The following is a 19,389-nucleotide window of genomic DNA, read 5'->3' as shown; positions in this document are numbered from 1 at the left end:
AAAGGCTGATTTGACATCTGTTCTGAGCTCTTTCATTGACCTTTTCACACTCACCAGTAATTTCATCCCTTTACAGTTCCAGATCCTCTGTTGGAATGGACGCACTGTGTTATCAAAGCTCTCATGATAAGCTGCAGTTCGAACGAAGGCATCAAGTCCTTGCCTTCTGCTTCTTGTTGCAGCCTTTTTTGCTTATTACCTCCTCCCTTTTGCCAACACAGATGCTTGTGGTTGCTTTTATTTTTCAGCTGAATCAATTCCCTGATTTAGTGGTGGCACAACAGCAAGGATGACACCTCAGTGAGAAAGGGTACCTGGGAATGGAGGGTGCCTAAGGAGGCAAAATGGGGACTGCTAAAGCCAGTATTAGTCACCTAGGAAAGGTCAGTACAGCCAAAGCCTGATTAGCTTCAGGCCCAGAGAAATACCTCCTGGCAGCCTAACCTTTGCATTTGTGGATCTTGTTTATGGGAAGCATTCATATTAGTCAAATGAGGCGTGTAATTTTTTTGCATTAAATTCTCTCTACAAATAATGAGAGTCATGGCAAAGGAGCCATCCTGAACAAGGATATGGTACATTGGGAGACAGTTTGCTTTGTAAATTCTGTGATTTCTGGGAGCAGTTAAGACAAATGTTATTTCCATGTAATTGAAGTTGTATTGTTAAAATACTAGTTAAAATGACTGGCTACTGGCAGAAAAGCCAGACTGAAACAGATCTTGGAGTTGGCTGAACTTCTCAAGTATTTGTTCAGTTTTGTGGAACATCATGCACCCCTACAATGAAATCTGTGCTGCAAGGGTTCTGCTAACAACAGCAGCTTTACAGCCAGGCTGGCTGTGCTTTCATGAGCTGTAGCTCTAAAAATGCCTATAGTGGCCATACACGCTCAGACACAGTGGGGAATTGTTGGACCGGTATCTGCATTATTGAATGGCTACAGTAGTTGTAATTCAGGTGGGCTTCCCATTGATTTTGATGTATATGGCAGTAATGTGAGTTTGTGATGGAAATGTCCATTTATGAGCCTAGACTATGCTTTTAGAGAAGGCTTTATCTTTTAAGCCCTAGACATTTTATTGCTTCTTGCTAGTTCTCAGTAGGGCTTATGGCAGCTGATAAACAATTCAGTCAGTGTAGAATCCAAAGTTAAATATCGTGTTCTACCTCCTTTATCCTCCCACTATTGTTTCCTGAAAACAAACATTTTGAAATAATTATTGAATCCACAGCCTACTTGTATTTTCCTGGTGTATTAGTCCTATGGAAGAGGTGTGAATTAGTGTCTGTGTCCACTGAATTTCTCTGTCTATGATTTGAATGCACAGTGGTCAAGTCAGTTTTACAACTGTCAAGTGAAGTCATAGTACAGTGGGAATCTTCTCCTGCCCCTGAATCACACCCTGAGCTCTGCAAGTGCAACTGTGTGTACAACTATCTGGCCAACTTGACTGGGGAACTGATGCAGGGTAAAAACAAGCCTGCAGAAGAAAGTGGTTTCGTCAAGGTGTAATTTTTTGATAAACAAGGGCCACTGCTGCCAGAAGAACCACTCAGGAGCCTCTTTTATTCCCATCTAGGATGCCTTTGAACCAGGTTATATAGTTCCTGGGCTACCTAGGGCCCCACAGTTCACATTACCAGATGCTTTGGGCAATGTCTCAGTCCTAAATGAAAGATGAAAACAGATACCTTTTCAACACAGAAGTGGCAGCTGGAAGTGTTTAAAGGATATATATTGGCAACTACAAATGAGCTGAAATGGAAGCTAAGTGGATTCTTGTATGTCTAACAGACAAATAGCATTCTTGTACAAAGTGAGTTGTCTTTTCTGGCAGTAAGGCACTCAGACTTGTTTCTTGACTGGGTAACAGATGCTGTGCCTCTTCTCTGTGTATGCAAGATAACAGCATTTGGAGGGGAGTTAATCTGCAGCAAAGAAAAGTTGTGCCAATTCAAACTGTGGACAAGAGAACAAATATATTTCTTCTTGCAGCAGTTTTTGAGTTAACTGGTTTTAATTGTAAGAGATTATTTTTAAAATAGGACTGCCAGAGGCTAAACTTTGCAGGTCATAAAAATATAAATACTTTTTTCCAAATGGCCATCAGTTCCTCTTTTTAAAGAAACTGCTGTACAGTTGCCTACTCCTATGATATTCCTAGGGTTTCCTAGTGAGATTTAACTCTTTTCTTCTAAATCATGGTATTCATTCACTTTCTATCAGGGTATTAATAGCCATGGTAACCAACTGTCAGTAAGAACCTTGTCCAGTCCCTGGAGTAACAAGAGCCAACAAAAAGCAGTATTTTTCTTTCATTCCTTTCTATGGTTCTCTGATAATTTGCCACAACATGCAGATTATTTTAACAGAACCAGGTTAAGGAGTGGCTCCATGTGTAGTCAGACTGGCAGATCTGAGAGGACTGGTAGCTAGAGGTGGTGTGGAGTTCATCTCTTAATCCAGACCAGCTGCACAAGTCTGACCATGTCCTCAAGTTCAGTAATGCTTTTTCTCAGATCAAAGGAAGAAACTCCATTCTCAAAGTCCCTTGTGATACAGAGGCCAAATAAATGCTTAGCTTATTGTCTGTATGATTTCTGAATGATAAACTTGAAGTTCTGATTGCTCTAGACAGGCAGATGAGTCTGATCCTTTGCTTTACTTGGCTGTGAATGAAGCCAAGGTTTGCAGAGTGATCCTCCATACTGAACTTGTCCCAAAGAGCATAAGGGATGGAAAAAGGCAAGGGGAAGGGAGAGGTCCGGGGGGAAGAACTGCATGAAAAGTTGTTCCAGGATCCACATTTACCTTTCTTCACTCCTCTTTGATGGTGCTCCAGAGAATTTATTATTTTCTAAATGGACAAGGTGATAACATTTTGAACAATATGTCTTCCTGAGGAGTACAGGTATTTCTCACAGCTGCTGGGATAGGTGACAGACAGAAAAGACAGTTATCTGTGAACCATATATATATCTGGGAAAGCATATAAACTTTTGGGACATTATTCCCACTTCAAGGCAGATTGGCAAAAATAATACAGTTGGCTCCAGTCTCCACGTTCCTACCACATCTACATAAGCCTAGATAAGATAGAAGCTCTTTTAAAAGGATTTATGCATTTGAGTTTTCTTCTGACTTCTGGCTCCAGATTTTTGTCTATAGATTAAAAAACCACAAGCATGATGGATTACCAAGCGTCGTTTCTGAAGGAAAAGATTTGGGAGGGAAGGAGCAAAACAAAAATGTGCCTCTGTTCCCTAAAACAAAAGCATATTCTTTGGAATCTCTTTACAGAGGTTCTAAATAGGGAGCATATACCCTGGTCAGTATGTGAAAGGTACTTAGTCTAGTCCCACTGCCCTTCAGAAAATTTACCAGGCCCTAGAAGAACTGGGGAGGCAGATATGACCTGTAAACAGACTAAGTGTTAGGGATTACCTCCTGCCTCATGGCAAAACAAGTACTCTATTATATAGACTAATAACTCAGCCCTCTATTCATAAAAGTGGGGAATGAGCAGCTGCTAAACAGCTCTTTTTTGTGTGTTATAGAGCCTTTAAAATTCTGTCTATGAATTTTTACATACAAATACCTGTATTGTGTGTCTGGTTTGGGGACATGCAAACATACTGGATCTTGGAAGTTTGTGCATTCATGTGGGGTTATAAAATAGTCTGCATATTTTAATTCTTAATTTTCCAATAAACTGCAAGAGTCAAGTAACAACAAGCTTGTTCATACAAAAGCGGTGTGAAATTGCAACCTTATCCAGGGTGGGAGAGAGAAGGAGAGACCCCCATGGAGGGCTGTGTGATCCTTTTTAGGTAGGTATCTCCTTGCTCCTCATAGTGCAAGTCTGGTTTTTAGGTGGATGAGGGAGCTTATGCAGGTTAAAACTTGTATTCTCCACACCACTTCCACCCGCCATCCAAACAGTTCTTTGGGGCAACAAGGCAGAAAGAAAAGGAAGGAACAAGGAGCCTGGAGACAAGGATGGTTTAAGACAGAACTGCTGGCAAAAGCAGCATGTCGTGTAGATGCCAGCTAGATTTGTTGATGTGGATGTCCATGACATTAGAAATAGTAAAGGCTTCCCAGTATAGCTAGTCCAAGAAAATATAAACCAAACCCATTTGTTTCAGGAAAAAAAACCAAAAAAACAACTGTCCAAAGGGAGAATTGCCATTGTGGAAGAGATGTGATGTTTCTTCAGCTGCCCTTGGTGAGGCAGAGCACTCAGAATTTGCACTTACGTGTATTTGTCACATAAAACTGTTGGTAGAAAAATTTCAACAAGTCTAAGTAATTTAAAAGTTCAAGTTTCATTTTCATTACTAATATTAAAAGCTACATCCCACTGCTTAAAATAAAAAATGATAAATTTCTAAGGCATTTTGGAAATGAAATGTAGTTTTTGGAGGTAATTTATCAATGGTAGAGTACTCCATTCATTGCTAAGACCCAAGTTCTACTGCTGTGTATGGTCAAGCTTCATTTCTAGGCACTGTCATAAGAACTTGGTGGATGTCAGAGTTACGGTTCAAGTCAACTGAGAGGCATTTTTGATTTTGAGCCATGTAACAAAAATCAGAACAGAAGTTGTCTTTCTAGTTGTGTATATGGGGACTTTTTATTTAATCTTGTAAAATGAAAACAATTATCTCTTCTTTAACTGCATGCAACTTTTTGGTAATAATAAAAATTTTACATTACTATCCCATTGTCTCTTTTAGGAACAAGAAGCAGAGTGTGTTTACATAGGATAAAAGTCTCACCATAATCTTCTATTTTTAGAACTGAACTTTTTCCCCACAACTCTTGAAGACAAAACACCATGTGCGAGGTTGACTACTCTCATCATATTCCAGCTGAGAGCAGAAATAAAAGTGCCAGCAACATCACAAATAAGCCTTTTTCTCACGAGACTTACAGCACATTTTTTTCTGACAGAAAGCATTCAGATGAATTTCCAAACTCTTAGATGTTTATCTAAACTATACCCACATTTTTTAACCTTTTGTAGCTTTCCTTATATCTGAGACTAAAAAATATATTCATCAGGGCTGAGGCTTAGAACAACAATCATCCCTAGTGGATAGATTGTTTGTTTTTTAGAGTTACTGGTATGAATTGTGGGGAGGGGAAAAATTTATTAATTGTTGTCTAAGTGTTTTAAGGATCCTCTCTTATTTGAAATAAGTTTTAGTCTGTTTTTCCTGGTTTGCTCTTTAATATACTTCTTTCTGACAATGATCCTTTAAAGCGATTATCCTTTTCTTTACTGAATACAAAATGTCTTTAAAACTATGGTTGACAAGAGAAAATACTATAGCAAATAATTCAATAACCCTGTACTTATCATTTGCAATAAGCCTCATTATTCAGAGTCACTTTCTCCAAGTTTCACTACTGATCAGCCTCATCACAGCTTCTCTTCTAAAGTCACTGTACAGCAATGTATTCACAGCATTCATCCTCGAAATCCCATCTGCTCACTCATATGGTCGTTCACAGGGGTTTTTCCCTGCTCGTGGGGTGCGTGGATGTGACTCAGGGCTGGAGTGTTCCTCTCGGGCTGCTGCCTGCCGTGGGCATGCCCAGTGACCAGGGCTGCTCCTGTGGTTTTGTCTCATGACACACAGCACTTGGCAGCACTACTAACTTTAGATATCCTTGGTCTGTGTTCTCTGCAGCCACTGCACCATCCCTGTGTGGCTGTGCTGACACAGCTCTTTGTGGGGCCACGCTGTGGGTCAGACTGGGGGGAGCTCACCGACCTGAACAATCCTCCCCCTCTGCCCCAGATGAAGCTGGGTCAGTTCCCTTGGCCTGGCTCACAGGGTGGTCTCACAAATGGTTCTGCTGAGCCAGCTGAGCAGATGGGAGGCATCCAGGGCACAGAGGGAAGGAGCAAACCATTACGCTGGCATTGCCTAACACCATATTCTTATAAGCCCCACGTACAAAGAGTTGCAAAAATTAAATTTATTTCCTAATACTTGTTGTTATAACTGCAATTTACCTTAATGGCTGAGTTTAAATGTGTAAGGGAGGAGGTTTTGGGACTTAGGTGTTATAACTTATCATGTAGCCTAAATTAATTTATTTATTCAAATTGATTAAAATGTTGTTAGAGAAAAATCTGTACTTAATATACCCCAGTTGGCATTAATGGCAGTCTAAGTAACTGGTACAGATCAAAGTATTGCTTCTTTTCCTAATTATTCTTTAATTGCTAGGTTAATATAATCTTTGATTTGTTATCTGGTGCAGTAAAGATATATGTTTAAAACAGCAACAAAGGTCCTGCAAATGGGGTCAGGTCTGGCTCTGTTCCCTGGATTAGAGTGTGCTCTGGCATTTGGTCAAATTGAACCGATTCCAGTGATTTCTGTACTGTACCTGACTTGGGCTGGGTTTTCCTTCAAGTCTTGTAGGCCAAAAACCTGTGAATGTGCCTTTGCTGCCTTGCATTCATTCATTCTCCACAGATTGTTCTTTGATCCAACCTTCAGCTGTCTCATGGTTTTGAAGCTTCCCCCCCCACTCTCTGCACTTTGTCACAAGGCAAAGCAACTGATAATTTCTGTTGAAGCAACAGGTTGATCCTTATTAGTACCTTATTTTTGAAAGTGGGTGTGTTCAGTTGATACAAATTGCTCTTTTTGTTTTAATTTTATGGAGAAGGTGTGGAGACATGACAGTTGAGGAACAGGAAAGGGTTATATGCAAAGCCCTGTCTTTTACATGTTTGTTGTGGCCTCATTGCAAAATATGTGCATAATGAGAGAGCTCTGGTGCACACCCAGCAAATACCTCTGAGAACTGGCTCTGGGGCATAGGCAGGTGGGCTGCTGGTGAAGAAAACTGAGGTGATAAAGTTATGACCAAGATACAGGTTCCATCCTGGTTTCCACAGGGAAAAGATCTGCTGTTTAAGCTGTGTGGGCTAATGTGGCTTATTTGAACTGTGAGTGGAAGGGAGTGTCACTGCAGGTGCCTGGGAGAGAGGTCACCACTTCCCTGAGCCCAGCAGCCATCCCGGCAGAACATGTATCCCCAGCCTGAGAGGGAGCAGCCACAGGCTGAGCTGAGCTGAAAAAACCTGCTTCCCAAAGAACATGGCTCCATTCCCACCTTGTTCTGCCCCAGGCAGGAAATTAACACAGCAAAAGTGAGACAGACATCTCCATCCAGTTTAGTGAGTTGGGGCAGTTCTCAACCGAGGGGATCATAGGGGAGAAAGCGTTTGGAAATTCCCCTTTCCATGACTGGAGCAGCAATCCCACTGCACCTTTACCTTACAAACGAGGCATGCTGGGCCATTGCTGCTGAAAGATGTTACTGTTCCCATGTTGGAAGTATCAGATCTGGTGAAGTTACCTGTTTAGTTTACTACCTCCCTAAAGCTAACTCTAGTTGCTGTCCCTCTTGGGCTCTGAGGCTCCCAGAAGGGTGGTTAACCACGGAGTGTTGGAACGCTGAGGGTCCCAGGGCTTCTCCAGGACCTCCTATCAAACCAGCCTGAAACCGAGCTGGCTGAGGTCCCTCCCTTGTGCCACTCATGCTACTGTATAATGAGCCAGTTCAGGGAACTGAGACAAAAAGCTGCTTTCTTTGGAGCACGAGTCTTGACCTGGCTCGGGTCCCTGCGCTGCCTCAGTGCGCAGTGCTCACATCAGCACACACCAGCCAAGGGCAGGGTGGAGGGCCAGGCGGTGGCAACTGTAAATTAGCTTGGCTTAAGGTGTTAGAGAAATACACCCTGAATGGAAGCAGAAAAAATAGAAAAACTTCCTTTCCAGAATACTGTTTTTCTTGAGCGATTGAGCCACTACTGGGAAATGCAGGGATATTAAGTACAAAGGAATTTAAATCCTACATAATTCTAATTTGATTTTTAATTGTGACCCATATTTGGGCCAGTTAAGTTATAAATATTGAAGTAGATTTCCCAAAAAAGGAATAATTTCCACCCTTTCCCTTTTGTTTAAATACCTGTCATTCTGGTGATATTATGGGTTAATTAGTTTATTTTCTGAAATGTATTTCTGGATTATTTTCCCTTTAACTACTTCAACCCATAACCTCATGTTCTGAGAGTTACTTAACCTTTGGTCTTGTACAGTTTACTGGCAACCATTCCTTTCCTTTTAGGATTTCTTATTTGTGATTCCCTCAGCAATATAAACCACATATAGCTACTATTTCCGAACATGAAGCCTCACACAGAGAATTGACATTACAGTTAATTAAACAGAAGAGTTTTAGATATTTCACAAAGTTATTGGCACCAGAAATGCTGTACATCAATACCAAACTTTTGACATCATTTACTGTAAGAAGAGATTGTAATTTCAGTTTAAAATCATATTAAAAAGTAGATCAAACTCATTTTCCAACTAAAGGAACTACTATAGGAAAGAGTTAACATTGCTTGGATATCCTATGTGTAGTTCTATGCCTTAAAAAGTTTGGATTTCTTTCAAGTTCTGCTCTGACATTTCTTGGCTTACAAATGTTTTCTACACTAATTTTAAAGCTTAATTTTGAACTCTCACAATCAATTTTATTACAGCCTCAATATAATTTGTTAGGGAATTCCCAAGGAGAAAAAGTCCAAGAAATCCAGTAAGACTGTCTGAAGATATATAAATACCAATGTTGAAACTATTTTTAGTTTGATCTTTTGTCTGATTCACTGGTTCATACCAATTGTTTTGTACCAAGCACAGTCAGAGCCTGGTAGCCAGTTGAACTGGGTTTACAACTTTGGAAGCTGCTTAGACGAATAACTTTCATGTACTGTCTTGACTGGAAAAGATTCATTTTCAGTGTATGGTCATACTGGAGCAGACACACCCCTCCCTTTGAGATAACAAATACAAAACTGCATTCTGTGATATGGATTGTTAATACATTGGCTAGTTTTGGAAGGTGCTACTGTAAAAAATTTTAGAGTATAAAATATAATTTTTCTTAACATAGATAAAACTTGGAGCAAGCAATGTCCCATTTGGTGCCTCTGGTGCTTTAGAAGGCTTTTCATTTTAATGTTTCTTGAACAACTGTATAAACCCAGAGGATTAGAGTCTGCTACAGGAGAGCACCAAGAAGGGCAGCTGTTGTTCTCTTCAGCATTTTTTTGCTGAGCCATCAAGACAGCTTAATGCTACTACATGCTAAAAAAGTCATGCTTTACAATGACTGTGGGTACATACAGTCCTGCTGAATCCCTGCCCAGCTGAAACCACTCCATGGCTGATGGATTGTTTCTTCTTTTTTAATTGTGCAAAACTGGAGAAGATGTGTGTGTTTTAATTCAAGTGGAAATCTAAGTAGCAGATTCCAGACACCATTTCTTGTCTGAGAGTATATTTAGTTCAGCAAAACAGTCTATTAAGTTACAGCAAAAATTCCCATAACATTGCTAGCACCTCCCTGTCTGTATTTTACCCATCATCGTGGAGGTAACCAGTTTCCATTATCTTACATTCTTTGCCTTCCAAATGTTACTACCTGGATGTAACTACTATTATGATATTTTTGCCTAATAATCACAGAAACTAGAAGTAAATGACAAAATTAGAGAGTAGTCTCAACACTGAGCAATTTTCTAATGACAGATTTTGCAATTGTTGTCTGCTTTCTGATTAATCAACAGATTGTGAACCTTGGCATCAAAAAATGCTTTATAAAAGAAGTCAGACTGAATAAAAATAAAACTGAATAGTTAATTGTTTTTCCCAGGAGCCAGTGCAGCCTTGAACACTTTAAATGTTAACTAACCAACAAGTTAAGTGATAAAGGCACATGACATTTTGTACAGATAATCGTATTTTCAGTCTGTCAAAGTCCAGCAATTATAATTCCTCAAAAAAACATTATGCAATGAAATACATGAGAAAAAAGATTTTGATCACTCTACAGTATGTATCACATTCTAGAATGGATGTATTCTATATTTTTACATGAATCACTGTTAATGTCATGGTTTACACAATTATTTTAGACAAATTCCATTTTGAATGGGAAGGTAATCTATATGAGTTTGGTAAGGAGGTCATAGAATTATTTACTGATCGAATAATGTTGTAGTGTTGCATTTAATAAGTTTACCCTTTTCTCTTATTTTCTCTTCTTAATGGAAAAATATTTCTAGTTTATTGGTATTATTTCTTCTTAACATACGGGAGCACCAGATCCTGGTCTCCAAAGGAATAAGCAGCAGGTCAAACATTTTATTTTGTATTTGTGGACAGATGATTTGTGCATATTCAGGCATCTGTTTCCTTTCTGATAATGAAAGCAAATGGACTGATCATATGATTTGATTTTGCTCAATGATTAAGTGACATGAACCCTTGCAATAAGATTTCTAGTTTGAATACGTTAAAAATCCATTTTATGTGAGCATTCATTGAAACTCTGCTGTTTTGTTCAATATAAATTAACAGCCAAACCATTCTTTAGATGCATATCTGGTGAATTAATATATAGGATCTGCAAATACAGCAAAACTAAATTAATTTTAAATGGGTGGACCTTTACTGAGTAATATTCTTCCAGAGCTGACTGGGATCACTTTATTAATTGAATAGCTCATTCTCCAGCTAGGAAAAAACTGAGATAATATTTAATCAGTTATTCCTTTCTGTGTTGTGTCTTTTCTACTTTTCATAATTTTTTAATATACAGCACTACCTTTATCCCAATCCACTCTGCCTAACACATAAGGAGCTAGAGGATGCAGGTAAACTTATTCTTGGGAAGGGGTTGGGGTAGAAAGATAAGGATCAGGACCAGCAGCATAATATCAGATGACTGACTATAATGAGGATTGATTCTGTGACCAAATCGAATAGTTAAAGCTCCCAGCCCTTGCTCTGTCAAAGAAGAATCAACCCTTCTACATGCTGCAATCTGGACATCAAGCCAGGCGGAAACTCAATCAACTGAAAAATGGAGAGGCAAGAGCAGCTAATGAAAACCATCTCTATTCCAATGCAAAGGCAAAAATAAACGTAAACCACCTGGCTGGCCTGTTTGACTTTAGACTGGGATGGATTACAGCAAAAGACACATAAGCACCTGCAACAGCTGGGATATGGCAGTCGTGTTCCACATGTTACCTCTCATTTGAAACCTGTTGTATCCAAATTAAGATCTTGAGTCAAAAAGCTCATTAGGCACAGCCTAAGGAAGCGGTGTGAGCATATGTGATCTAAGGACTGCAAAATGGATCCCCCTCCACAGAGGAAAGGTGGAAGTCCAAGATCCAAACTGCCAGGGAGCCTTTAAAGTTTTCCGCACCATTGGAAGCTATTGTTTTGTGTTGGCTCAGCCTGATCTAAGTCAAGGACATGAGGGTGCTTTGCACAAGGCTGACAGTCCTGCTCACTGAAGAGTGAGCCCATTAGGCTTCCTATGGAAACCTGGCAATAGGCACATCAAGAAAAGTTAAGTAATACATTTATTCTAGTTGCTTATTCAGAATTATGGTGAAAAGCTGTACTGAGGGGAAATACTCTTTTTCTACCCCTGAAGATAATTAAAATACGGATGAAGAAATATTAATTTATTGATAAGCAAAGTCTATGTATCATTTATTAAATTAAAATATATAAGGAGGGATGACTTAAGCTCATGAGATTGTGGTTATACCTAAGCTCATCAAAGGCCATCAAGTGTATATATGAAATACGTAAAAACCATTGCACCTCAAACGGCACATGCATTACACTTGAACAAAACAGAACTGTTCCACAGAAGGACCATAGTATTTATAGATCCTAGGATAGAATAGCTAAAGGGTCAGGGACTCGGGTTCCATTTTGCCACAACAGTTGTGTGATGCATTTTGTCCAGTACAAAGAGAAATACCAGCCCAAATCATCTGGCCAGGCGACTTGACTGCTCCAATGGAGTGTATAAGTATTCCAGACTTGAGAGTCCTTACTCAGATGCATTTGCAATCTAAGTGAAAAGAGGAACAGAAGTTGTATTGCCCTCACCTTAGAGGGAAACTAAGGCAGTGTTTAGTGTCTATGTAAATAGCAAGTTTCTCTGAAGTCTGAAAATTAGACTGCAGGAAAGGGGCAGCTTGGAACAGAGCCCATACTTTCTATATCCCAGCACTGTACAAGAGGACTGTATGCTGGCTAGTGAACAGTGAAAAAAGAAAGTTAAAATATGGAAAAGTAAGTAAAATGCCATTTTAGTCTTTTTATCAAGCCTAAGAGCTTTTATGAAACCTCATTTGAGTTTCCACAAATATTTATCTTATGCAAACATCACTGTGCATTAGAGTTTGTTCTTGTTCTGGTAGAAATCTCGGTTGTCATCTGATTTCACTCAGAAACCACTTTAGGCTTTGTAATAAGACTCTAAGGTATCTGTAAAAGCAATCATTTCAGAAGCAAGTATTTGTGCCTGGAGTGTCCTTATGTACTGGTATCAGTAATAATGCAGCTGATAATTTTACTTTGCTTTCACTTGATGATCTGAGAGCAGAATACTGAATATAAAGTCTGTGAGGAGAGCCATGCAATTCAGTGCCAGATTTCTAGACCCTCTAGTCTTTTTTACAAGTGTGAAGGTAACCTCCCAATGGGAGGATTCCAACCTGCTCTGTAAAACTATAGAAATATAAAGCAGCAGCAAACTTTATGAAGTAATGTCTGCTTTACATGGCATGTTAAACAAACAATAAAGCAAAGCAATGATTGTTTAATGTAAAAGTATATTGAAGAGAAATATATTAAAGTGTATTTTATATGACTGCAGTAGGTTTAGGAGAGTGATGAAACTTCTCGGGAAAAACTGTAAAATGGTTAAATGAGACTGTGACCTCATTAAGTTTTTATGTGGGTATGTTTTTGTCAACACACACCATGTAGGCAATATTTTTTTTTACCTTTGTAATCTCGTTATTACAAATGCTCCATTGATCAAACACTGAGCTCAGGATCTAGATAGGAGTGTTGTAATTAAGTCATGGCATAGCAAATCTTAAAAGGATGACTGTAGATTTTCACTGAGAATTTATCAAAGTTCAGTCAAATTACTGTCTTTTACGCTATTTTTTGCTACCATGTATTCTAATGCCTGAATTAGCACAACTCCTAATTTTGCTATAAAACTTTCCAATGCTATGCAATCTACTTTTGTTTTTGTTTTGCTTTTAATTCCCCAACGGCAGAAGTTTCATATTTCGCCCAGGCACTGGTAATTAGCCAAGGAAATTATTTAAAATGCCAGATGTCACATATTAAATATAAATAACCTATGGCCTTGTGTGCAGAATGCAAGCACCTTTCCTATATGACTGCAGAATTTAACTTTCTTCAGCATAGGCTCTGTACTGAAATATTATCTTCCTCCTACATGACACCATTCTGCCTGCTTAAACAGTGGATGTGCCTTGTTAGCTATAAGAGACATGAAGGCTGTGATAATTTTGTTTGTTTGCCATTTGCAAATGGGTTTAAGAGTATTAAGTATACACATTGATCAAGAAATTTCCCTTGTTGTACTCATACTTTCTTCAATAGCAGCTGTAAAAGGCATAACCATTGCTGCAGCCAAGGAACACTATCTGCTCATTCCAGGAGTCTTTCTCTGTGCTTTCCCATCTGCCCTTTCTATGCCACGCTGGTGTGTGTGGCTGCTAAACAGGTCCAGATTCAACCACAAATGGGAATGAGATCAAGCACTTGAAATGCAACCTTCTGCGTTATATTCCTAATTCGAGGCTGTTTGGTTGATTGAATCATGCAGAACGAATGCCTGACCATGCGTCTTCCAAAGCCTATTCTGGCGACAATTGCACAGCTGGCTTTGATTTGCTGCCCATAGGAAGGGGGGAGGAATCCCTGTTACTCCAACACAAATACAGATCTGGGATGTGGCTGCAGATCCAGAATTCCTAGCTATCCAGCATCGGATGATGTGTGGAAAATAAAACACAGCACAATGTAGCCCTCAGGTTTTTGGAGCCGAAAGTCACAACACGCCTAAAAAATAGCCGCGGTTTGGAAGGGATTCAAATACCACAGGAAGCGCGTTCCTTCCTTCTCAAGGCACATGCAATAACTCCAGCTCCTGACCAGATCAAGGTGTATCCCCATCTGGATGCAATAACGCAGCCTAGAAGCAGCTAGGACAGAAACCACCTATGCATATTAAATAAATGAATAAATAAAAGTAACTTCTCCTCACAAAACCACAAGTGAAATAAAGTTGCTTTTGTTACTGCCACCGTTTCATTTCTCAGTAGCTAACAAAAGCCAAATCAGCCATCCATGCCCTGGACCTCAAGCACAGAGGTTGACATAATTCCCTGGAAATTGATGTGAGCTCACTCACGTCAGTTGTTTTACCAACTCACAGTCACACCCCAATTATTCTTTAGCTGTGTAGAAGAGGTTTGAAGGCGTATTTCTTTTTACAGTTTCATGTGCAGAAACGATGTACTTTTTGGTGCAGTAGAACAGAGTCAGCGAAATGAAAACTGTGGTGAAGACAAGACAAAAAGAAAAGATAATGTTGGCAATGGAATTACTGTACTCAAAGACATGTATCAGCTTTTGAAGTAAAAGGTTTCTAAAGTTTTCTGTAAATGACTCACAACACTACCTTAACTTTTAAATATTCTCTAAATTCTTACCTTCTTGGCTAGGTGGTCGTGTCAAAACCAATTACTCTGTTTTGTTTTAGGACATACAGTCTACTTCCTTTTTCAATTGACAGCAGTGGGTAGGACTAAAAGCACTACCTAATGTCCTGCATGTATTATAGCTTTCTGAATGAATAGTGGAGACAAGAAACATTTTACAGTTAAGGGAAAGGAACAAGTCTTTAATATTAATATCTTTAATTTAGCATATTCATTAGAAATATACTCTGAGCATCTTATCTACAAACATGAATCAAATACTTGTGTTCAAATCCCCCCTCAGGAAGAGAACCAGTTTGATTGTATTTTGTACCAGGGACATGCATAGTGAATAATCTACTGGTATAACAGAACAGGAAACTGCTGTGGTTGCTCCATTTGCTGTAATCTGACACAACAATTATTTAACAATAAGACGAAGTCTAATACAGCTGCTCTGAAAAGCAAAAGATTACCCAAAAGTTTTTAGAGAAAAATTAGCTGTTAAACTTCATTTTATGTATAGTGTGTTTTACTGAATCGTTCCTCTTAGATCTGTTTTCATTCAAGAATGTATGAGGATTTTTCTTAACCACAGTTAATCCAATTACATATACTTTTCCAGCTTGTCTTGCTACGTGACCTTGGATTTAGAGATAAAAAGAGGCTATAGGCCAGCTGGGTGTGATCTCCTTATAGAGGTTTGGGCTTCGTTCAGGAGAGGGAACTGTCTCCCCTAACAAGAGCATCAATCTTTGGTTTAAGTGTTGTAGGAACAGTAGCTGTAGTTGCTCATGTATTTTCAGTAAAGAAGTAGCTAGTGGTGTGTGGGAAGTGACAATGGCAAGGACAGTGCTTTTTACAAGATAAGGAAAAAACATATGTCTGCTTTTGCACTAGAAGCAACTTCCCATTTTGGGCAAACTTGAGCAAACTCCTGCTGTCCCAAGTTCTGCAAAGTATTTTTTAATATTATGCATTCTGTTTCCACTAGAATTGCAATGCCACAAAGTAGCTTTTCATTTAGGCTTTCTTTCTTCAGCATAGATTACTGACCTTCCTCAGAAGTGCACAGAGAGAATTGCCTGCACTCTTTTAAGAGTCACTGGACTGAAGATTATTCACTGTAGCCAATTCCTCTTCACATGAACATTCTTTTCTCACTTCACAGGCTCTAACAAGAACATCCAGGTACAAATGCATGCCTGGGATCACGAAATGCCTGTTTGGATCTGTCTAAACAGCAACAAACACGGAAAGACACTGCACAGAAACAATCAGAATAATTTAAGAATCAAACAATATTCATTTCCAGATGGCCATTGAGTCGCAGCACACTAACTAGTTCAGCTGATTTTTCAACTAAGTAATGAAAACTTAGAGATAGCAATGATATTCCTGGTTCATAAGAATTTCACATTCCATAACAAATTAAACTGTAAATATTACATAACTGTCTGTAAGCAGACTTGGCTACTGGTGAGTTGTAGTTTAAATCCTATCAATGCCCAAGTTACAGCATAAACCTAAAATCTTCCCCAGATCACATGTATTAAGGATTAATATTTTACAAATTCCACAGCACACAGTGACTGTTTCATTAAATTAGAACCATAGAATAGAATCACAGAACCGTTTAGGTTGGAAAAGACCTCCAAGATGATTGAGTCCAACCTTTGACCAATCCCCACCTTGTCAACCAGACCAGAGCACTGAGAGCCATGTCCAGTCATTCCTTGACCACCTCCAGGGCTGGGGACTCCACCATCTCCCTTCCAATGCCTGACACCCCTTCCTGAAGAAGAAATTCTTCCTGATGTCCAACCCGAACCTCCCCAGGCACGGCTGAAGACCATATCATCTCGTGTTGCTGACTGCCTGGGAGAAGAGGCTGATCCACAGCAGGCTACACAGCCTCCTGTCAGTAGAGAGTGAAAAGGTCAGCTCTGAGCCTCCTTTTCTCCAGGCTACACACCCCCAGCTAAATCTTCAGCCGCTCCTCGTAAGACTTGTGCTCCAGACCTTTCACCAGTTCTGTTGCCCTTCTCTGGACATGCTCCAGCACCTCAATGTCTTTATTGAAGTGAGGGACACAGGACTCAAGTACTCATATTAAGCTTCCCTCAAATTGCTCCATGATTTCTTAAGACTGCAAATTCCAGCTACATCAGGACAGTTACAGTTTCCCTACTGCCATCTCCTGCAGGGAACAGATGCTGCTGCTGCAAAAGCAACTTAAATTCTGCATTTTGCCCTTTTGTCTTTCCACCTTAGTACAAGGCAAAACTACAGATTATGGTATATTATCATGCAGGAAGAGTATCCTGAAGCTTCTGTGCTCTTCCTACTGACTGCTGGGCTCCCTTAATTGATTACATACTTTGCTAAGGAATATTTTAATTAGTCTCCGTATGGTTAAAAACTTTTAGATGTGGATCTCACAAGTGCAAGACTGTGAATACACCTTCCATGCTTTAAAATTCTTTCTGGAATTCGTTTCGGAGGGGAATTCCCCACAGTTCTAACCCTTGGTGCAGCAGTTGGAGTGACCAGAGAGTGAAGTGCATGAGAAACTGCCCCAGTGCAAGCCGGGGTTGTGCACTTAACGGGCTCCCTAAGGAAGTGGTCACAGCACCAAACCTGCCAGAGCCTAAGGAATGCTTGGACAACTCTCAGGAACATGGTGGGATTCTTGGGGTGTCCTGTGCAGCCGAGGGGTTGGGGGATCCTTGTGGGTCCCTTCCTGCTCACTATTCTGTGGTTCTGTTTGCTTCATTGCCACTGTTCTCACTGAGCCGGAAGGCAAGTAGCTAACAGCTTAGAGTCCTGGAGCCAGCATTCGTTACCCAAGCGACATTCCTCAGCTTACGCCATCCCACCTAATTACTCGAGTCATTAACTGGTGCCAAGAGCACCACCTATTCACATGGGGTGTTTCAGAAAGTAACCCTGCGCACGCCGCAAGGGGTTCCGCGCCGTTGGTGTCACACGGGAGCGCCGGCGCTCCGCAGGAAGGCTCGCACACCGGGAGCAGCACCAGCATCGGGCTGGGGCTCGCTCGGCGCCGGGCAGCAGCAGGGCCGGAGCCGCTGGGCGGCGGGGCGACACGTGGCACCGCTCCCCGCGCGGCCCCGCCCCCCGCGCGCCGCTGGCCGCGCCCGATTGGCGCGCACAGCCGACTACAACTCCCGGCGGGCCCCGCGGCGCGGGGGGCGGGGCGAGGGGCTGCTCCGTCAGTGCCTCCGCGGCGCGGGCGGCGGTCACGGGGCGCTGTCGGTGACGCGACGTCACGGCGGGAGGGGCGGCCGGGCGGGCAGGGAGGGAGGGAGGCGGTGGGAGGGGCCGGCGGGCCGGGGCGGGCCGGGCGGGGGGCGCTGCCCGGGGCGCGGCGCGGGGGCGGGTCCAGCCGCAGCCCGGGGCAGGCGCCCGCCCCCCTGAGTGACAGAAGCGCCCGGGCACCGGAGCTCGCGCTGGGGCCGCAGCCGCCGCTCCGCCGCCGCCCCCCCTCCGGCCCCTCCGCCGCCCGGTGTTATGCGGCGGCCCTGAGGGGCGAGCGCAGCCCGGCAGGACCCGGCGCGGCCCTCAGGGGCGACGGGGTCTCGCTGCGCCTCGCCGGCCAAACCCATGACTACGGCAAACTGCGGCGCCACCGATGAGTTCGACTTCAGGCTGATCTTCGGCGAGGACGGGCAGCCCGGCCCCGGACCGCCGCTGGGGCCCGCAGGTGCGCCCCGGGGCCGGGGAGGGGGGGCGGTCGGGTTCCTGTTTTCCTCCAGGCGAGGCGGGGAGGGCAGCGGGGGCTGCGCCAGCCCCTCCGCCGCGGGAGGCGGCAGCCCGGGGGGAGCGGCGCCGGCCGGCCGTCTGTCTGTCCCTCAGGCCGCCGCCGCTTCACGGCGCCGCTCCCGTGCCGCCCTCGGCCCGTGGGACCCGGGGGCTCGGGGGGCGACGGGCCGGGCCTCTCCCCGCCGTAACAACTTTCTTTGGGAAAAGAAACCCAAGAACTCGCGTCGTGCGGGAGGAGCCGCCCCGGGCGCGGTGGCTCCCGGGGGAAAAGGCCCCGGGTTGAATCCGGTGGCCCCACGTTCCCCGAGCCCCGGAGCGCGGTGGGGTCCGGTCAGGGACAGGGCAGAGAGCAGCAAGAGTGTTAACAGGGCTGGGCCAGAGCCGTGTTCGAGCTCTTGCGATGAAAAGTTTCAAGCGAAGTGTTCCCCGTATATAAAACATCCCAGTTACTCCAGTGTGTTCCTCCAGACTTTGTGTACGTGTGGATGGGCGAGCACCGCGTGCCGAGATGTGATGGCTCGTTGGGTCTGTGGCTACACATACACGCACGCAGCTCAGAGTGCTTCCATTTTACTCTGTTTTGTTCTATTGGAGCCTTAAAATCCGCTTTTAAAAAGCTCGTATATCTTTAAACTGCAGGGAAAAAGTGTTCCCTGCGAATTACGGAGTGAAGAATCAGTAAGGGCCAGCTGTGCCTTGTGTAGCTGTAGCAGAGTTTGATGGCTGCGTGCTTTATTTTCTAACCTACTTGAAATAAGTATTAATTGGTAATGGGCTGTCTTATGTCTAAGTGTTAGGTGATAAGATAGCTCTGAAACATGACTGTATCCAGGCTAAATGATGCAGCCATGTTGTTTAGTTCCCTGACTCCGTTGTCTGCCTAAGTTAATTACAAAAAAATTTGTTTGATACAGTCTGTGTGCGAACACTCGGGATTAAC

The 19,389-nt window shown here is 42.4% G+C and overlaps 2 protein-coding genes and 1 long non-coding RNA gene across 4 annotated transcripts in view; all 3 read left to right on the top strand.

The window, feature by feature from the left end:
* Positions 1 to 15,861, top strand: part of DUS2 (dihydrouridine synthase 2) — a 41,009-nt gene extending 25,148 nt beyond the window's left edge. The window contains exon 16 of the mRNA XM_085071829.1: positions 15,838 to 15,861. Coding sequence (XP_084927955.1) covers positions 15,838 to 15,844 — 7 coding nt within the window. The 3' untranslated portion in view covers positions 15,845 to 15,861. The remainder of the gene's footprint in view (positions 1 to 15,837) is intronic.
* Positions 273 to 14,269, top strand: LOC146432275 (uncharacterized). Its single transcript, XR_014854520.1, has 2 exons — positions 273 to 3,834; positions 4,744 to 14,269. It is a non-coding gene; the product is annotated as an uncharacterized LOC146432275 (long non-coding RNA).
* Positions 15,862 to 18,071: 2,210 nt separating the features above from the next.
* NFATC3 (nuclear factor of activated T cells 3) overlaps positions 18,072 to 19,389 on the top strand; it is a 64,670-nt gene continuing 63,352 nt past the window's right edge. For both annotated transcript variants that reach the window (XM_085071824.1, XM_085071823.1), the window contains exon 1: positions 18,072 to 18,390. In XM_085071824.1, coding sequence (XP_084927950.1) covers positions 18,291 to 18,390 — 100 coding nt within the window. In that variant the 5' untranslated portion in view covers positions 18,072 to 18,290. The remainder of the gene's footprint in view (positions 18,391 to 19,389) is intronic.

Source organism: Lichenostomus cassidix, chromosome 11 (assembly GCF_008360975.1).
Source record: "Lichenostomus cassidix isolate B80296 chromosome 11, HeHo_3.0, whole genome shotgun sequence".
NCBI classification, from domain to species: Eukaryota; Metazoa; Chordata; class Aves; order Passeriformes; family Meliphagidae; genus Lichenostomus; species Lichenostomus cassidix.
Note: the sequence above shows the minus strand (reverse complement) of the source record. Positions and strands in the feature narration are given on the sequence as shown.